General features: G+C 37.6%; 1 protein-coding gene across 1 annotated transcript; it reads left to right on the top strand.

Annotated features, from left to right (window-relative positions):
• Positions 1 to 330: 330 nt before the first annotated feature.
• On the top strand, positions 331 to 4,877 carry LOC307037211 (uncharacterized protein; the record flags this gene model as incomplete). The annotated part of the gene is made up of 5 exons (XM_079677988.1): positions 331 to 381; positions 732 to 909; positions 2,176 to 2,607; positions 3,559 to 3,602; positions 4,631 to 4,877. The coding sequence occupies 4 exons, from the start codon at positions 331 to 333 to the stop codon at positions 3,579 to 3,581; spliced, it is 684 nt and encodes a 227-aa protein (XP_079534114.1). The 3' UTR covers positions 3,582 to 3,602; positions 4,631 to 4,877.
• Between the last annotated feature and the right edge of the window lie 322 nt (positions 4,878 to 5,199).

The raw sequence follows: 5,199 nt of genomic DNA, 5'->3' as shown, positions 1-5,199 counted from the left end.
TCCACACACACACACACATATAAAACCAACGGCACTTTTAAGAGCCACTCTCTCTCTCACTGTCTCCCTTTCTATCACTCTCTCTCACTTTCTCTTTCAATCACTCTCTCACTTTGTCTTTCAATCACTCTCTCAGTTTCTCTTTTAATCACTCTCTCACTCCTACAAATGGCTGGAGGGTCACAAAAAAAGACCTGCCCAAACTGTAGAGAAAATATTTACTGTGGAAATAAAATCTGCCCACTATGTGAACATCCACAGCCAAACAATGTGAGACTCAAAAAGAAAATTGACAAATTCCAAAGCCAGCAGAAGCAGTGGTTGTCATCCATGACTAAAAACAGAATCAAGTCCCACGTTCTTGATGACGCCGCACTTCTGGTATGTAGTTTACAGAATTATCTAATTCACCAAAAGTGTGAAAAGTAGTTTTATTACTTTGACAGAGGATTATAAATGAACTGGTATTGCTTCACATCCACAGTATTAATTGTATCATTAATGAGAATATAATTCATGATTAATGATTTTCAAACAGAATTAACTATTATGTGTTGGAAGTTTAGGAAGTGTCTCATAAGTTAAAAATCCCAAATGTATCAAACAAAACATTATGAACAAATCATTGTTTTTATTATGATGCCAGGATATTAGGATAAATTCAAATGTAAACAACAGTTTTGTGTATTTATCTAATTGATCTCTCTCCCTCTCAACAATTATTTTCCCAGCTGGAGAAGTTGCATGCCCTTGGCTTGAAGCCCCTGCTGCTGCAGGCGTATCCCCCTACCAAGAGGGTGCCACGGACATCTAAAATGAAGGTTTTGATGCCCATGCATGCCCAGCTTAGCCCATCAGCCAAGACATGCCTCGACAATGTGGAGGCCATTTTCAAGCTGATGGTTGCAGGTGAGATTGCATTTATTTAATAACCATCTGCACAAGTCACTCATGCATATATTGACTATCTGTTATACAATGAGTGGTGTTGATTTGTCCTGTTTATTTCAAAGCAACAAAGAGAGTAATTTTAAAGAGCTGGGGTCTCATTTATAACTGTTATGTATGCACAAAACAGGGCTTGAAAGAGGTGTATGCCACTTCCCATGCAAAAGTTGTAATTTATATATTTTTTTTAATTGACAGAAGATTATGATGACAGGGGAAATTGTCTATGCAGATGGTGGTGAATTGAAGCCAGATTGTAGAAATACATGTAATAAGCATCATTATACATATAATAAAGCCTATGAGTCCTAATTATATTGCAGGCCAAAACTTAAATAAATACATTTTGTTCACTTATCAAACTTCCATTTTCCAATGATAACCCAGTGTGGGGGATACCATTGACTTTTGCAAATATTGAAGCGATCAGTTTGATTGCTGTAAACATTTAATTACTGTATGATACTCGTAATGCTGCATGGTGGACCACTGGCACTGCTAGGACCCCCTGTATGTAAGAATTAAGAGGGGACAAGTGTTCTGGGACATCCTCCACCACAATCAGAGTCACAGTCACACAGTCAGAAAAAAAATGTGTTTTTTCTTCAAATAAATTGCGCTGAGCAGTGGCTCTTTGGACAACCCTCAGCTTCTCTGGCTCCTCTGCCCTGATGCCAAGCAGATACCTGTGGGTGAAATCATACTCAATCAATCTTTTTTTTACAGTTTAGCTTGATTAGGGTTGCCTTTGTTTGCATGTTTTGCACATTGGCCTAATTTCATATTTTATTTCATGTGTGTGTATTCCATGTTCCGGTTTTCAAACATTCAATGTTCAAAGGTGTTATTGTCATATGCACCGCTACAACGTAGTTGTTGGAAATGACAATCTTAACTCCCAGGCTCCTCCAACAATGCAGCATACAAATAGTACAAGAAGAAATAAAATAGTGCAAGAAGAAACTAGTCCAACAACGTAGGTGCAAAACTAACATGCAGGAATAAGTCAAATATATACTTATAAAATAGAATAAGATAAGACAGAAAGTAAAATGAAATACTAATATGGGGAGGCATGAATGAAAAGGTTGTATAAATAGATGTGGATATGTATACATATATTATATATGAACAGATAACTAACCAATGCAACATTGTGGTATTATACATAATAAATAAATAAATATGTGGGCTTTTAAACAGATTTGTACTGCAAACACTTTGTAGGTTGGACAAGACTCAACCCAGACCAAGAGGAGAACCCTGACACACCAACACCACCCCAAGACCCACCCAACCAACTGCCAGATGGAAGCTACATCTTAAATTTGGTGCCATGTGATCCATCACCCATCACCCATAGACAGCAACCACAGGAAACAGCAGATCCACCACCACACCGGGCTCCAAGCACCTACCCACCACCACACCAGGCTCCAAGCACCCACCCACCACCAAACCAGGCTCCCAGCACCCACCCACCACCAAACCAGGCTCCCAGCACCCACCCAACACCACACCAGGCTCCCAGCACCCACCCACCACCAAACCAGGCTCCCAGCACCCACCCACCACCAAACCAGGTTCAAATTATGCTGGAACAATCACACCAAATCCCACCAATGCGGCAGCCACGTAAAAGAACCAAAACAATGAAAGGTATGTTTAGCTTATATTCTACTCACATTTAGATGCCACATAAGCATCAGTAAGTTAATGTTGCGATTTTTGTAGACGTTCCAAACATTGATTTATTAAAGGCCGGACTCATATTTGCCTTCAAATGTTATGCATGGATGCTATATTTATGTTTCGCACACATGCACATTTTGGAGTTAAAACAAAGACACAACAGAGTAACCTGTATGTATGTTGTCTGATAAGCTGAAGTCATATTCATTAAAACCTTTCTATACTTTATAATTTAATAGAAAGCTTGCACATCATTGCTTAATGTAATATAGTGCTACAGAGCCCAAGTCCCAGTGTAATGAATATAATGTAAGACTAAAACATATCCACTCAGTAGCAAGCAATGTAAGATGTAATCAGTCCATTAGCAGACACAGCAGCATCCCGAAGGAATGGCAGAGAAGCTAAGATTTTGAATAAAACCATGTGTCGACTCTTAAACTTCTGTGATTTCTCAGTAGGAAACACTAAATGTGCTTATGTCACACAGTGGAAATGTTTGTGCATTCTGAGTTGAGCCCTATACAAAACGTACTTTACCTGTTAATAATGTATTCCATACAATTACAGATTGCTCTCACAACCATCTCGAGGTGTTCCCTGTCCGCAAAATAATAAAGACAAGGAATATAGGATAATGATTACCTTGATGACAGTGTTTGCTGTTGCATAACTTTTCTGAATGTGTATAGCAATTACTTTATCTTACCTTGAAGGAATGCTGTTGTCCAATTCACAATACTAAGCTATTTGTGTAAACATCCTGTAAATCCCTGTAGTCAGTCAGATGTCTTTTTTCATGACTATATTTTTAAATATATGCAAACTATTTGAACAATACATATATCATAAGTACTTGTGAAAGTACAAAGTTCAAAGAGCATACAGATGTACAATGTCTTTGTCTGCCTGCCACAGGGGGGGACGGAGCATCTTTATGACTGGGAGCCCTGCACCATTTGGTATGTTAATTGGCATTTGTACAATTACATCTATGTGTGCTGTTAACATTTGTGGTAATTGTCGGCACGCCATTATCTTAGGTGGCATTTGTTAAAGAAAAATGCAAAAAGTTCTGTTGTCTGTAGCACCAGCTATACACAAGTTATTTTAAATGTGCAAAGTCCACACTAAACGATAAATTGAAAAATAGGTAGTTTATTTAATTAAAGCTGTGTCAATATTTGATTAGACCAGAGACACCAGGTTCACGTTAGCTACTCTGGCGTTAAGTCCACACTTACTAAAGTATTAGTAAATAATCACCAAACAACAACAGAAATGTAAAGGAACTAGGACAAAGAATTATGATTAGACATTCATCTACAGATAGTGCAAATTAACAACAGTGACAATCAAGTGTTGAAACCGTAAACTACAACAGAGGGTAATATATCGGTTTGTTATCTATCAAATGCTATTTTATCCCTTATCTTGGAATACAATGTGCCTGTTGGAGGAGTTATTATTCACTTGAAATGTTGTGCTGTAAGGCTCTAGGGATGCAATGATTTTACATTTTGATGTTATGATAATAGTCTGAGGAAACATCACATTTGTCAGGGTTTTACAATTATTACACTAAGGATGGATGAATGTGTTCTTATAATTCGAGGTTTTATAGGATTTTTCCACAACATTTTTGGCATTTTCAGCTGCTGTGCCTATTTACCTTTATTAACACGATTAACCCGTTTTCCATATTTTTCAATGAGCAACAGTTGCTGTAAGGAACCTTAACGTACCATAATGTAGTTGTTTAGAGAGTGAGAACAAAAACACTCAGTGTAGCTGAACTGTTAAAAGTGACATTGGTTAATCGCTGCATCCATACAGTGGAATACCAAATACTTCATACAACACTGCACTTGTCTTCAAACGTTTCTAAAACAGCATAAACATTTTAAAGTAGCCTAATGAAAATCAATTGAATGTGTATTACTGCTCACTAATTCTTCTTCACCCTCCCTTTATTTTATTTTTTTCTCAGTGGTATGTCCTGGCCTCCATCCTGGCAAGCAGCCTAATTCCCACCACATGCAAATCCCATTGCCAAATAAAACAATAATTCCCTATATGCTCACGGCTCCATTTCCCCCTTTAGATATACCATTTCAGGATCGGGGTCTAATCGCCAAAGACTTAACATTTATCGTACGGCATGTGTCAATAAATGTTCTTTAAACAAAATGAAGTCTCTCCTGATTGAAATACACAGAAGCAGCACACAAGGGGTCCTTGAGATGATAGTACATTATTGAAAACATTAATAACAGAATGCTTAATGCACAAAACATCAAGAAATAAGTAGCCAATGCTTCAATCCTTTGAGAATACACTGTTTGTAGCCTATTTTAATTTAATAATACATTACATTTATAAAGCGCTTCTCCTGGTCCTCAAAGCGCTTACAAGCAAGTAAAAAAAAAATAACAAAAGTAGAAATTGCTAAGCCAGGTGGAATAAGGGAAAGGGGTTAGTTGATTAGGAGTTGAAGGCAAGAGTGAAAAGGTGAGTTTTGAGAGATTGTTTGAATGATGTGAGAGTATTGGCGGATCT

Source organism: Notothenia rossii (assembly GCF_949606895.1).
Source record: "Notothenia rossii genome assembly, chromosome: 4".
NCBI classification, from domain to species: domain Eukaryota; kingdom Metazoa; phylum Chordata; class Actinopteri; order Perciformes; family Nototheniidae; genus Notothenia; species Notothenia rossii.
Note: the sequence above shows the minus strand (reverse complement) of the source record. Positions and strands in the feature narration are given on the sequence as shown.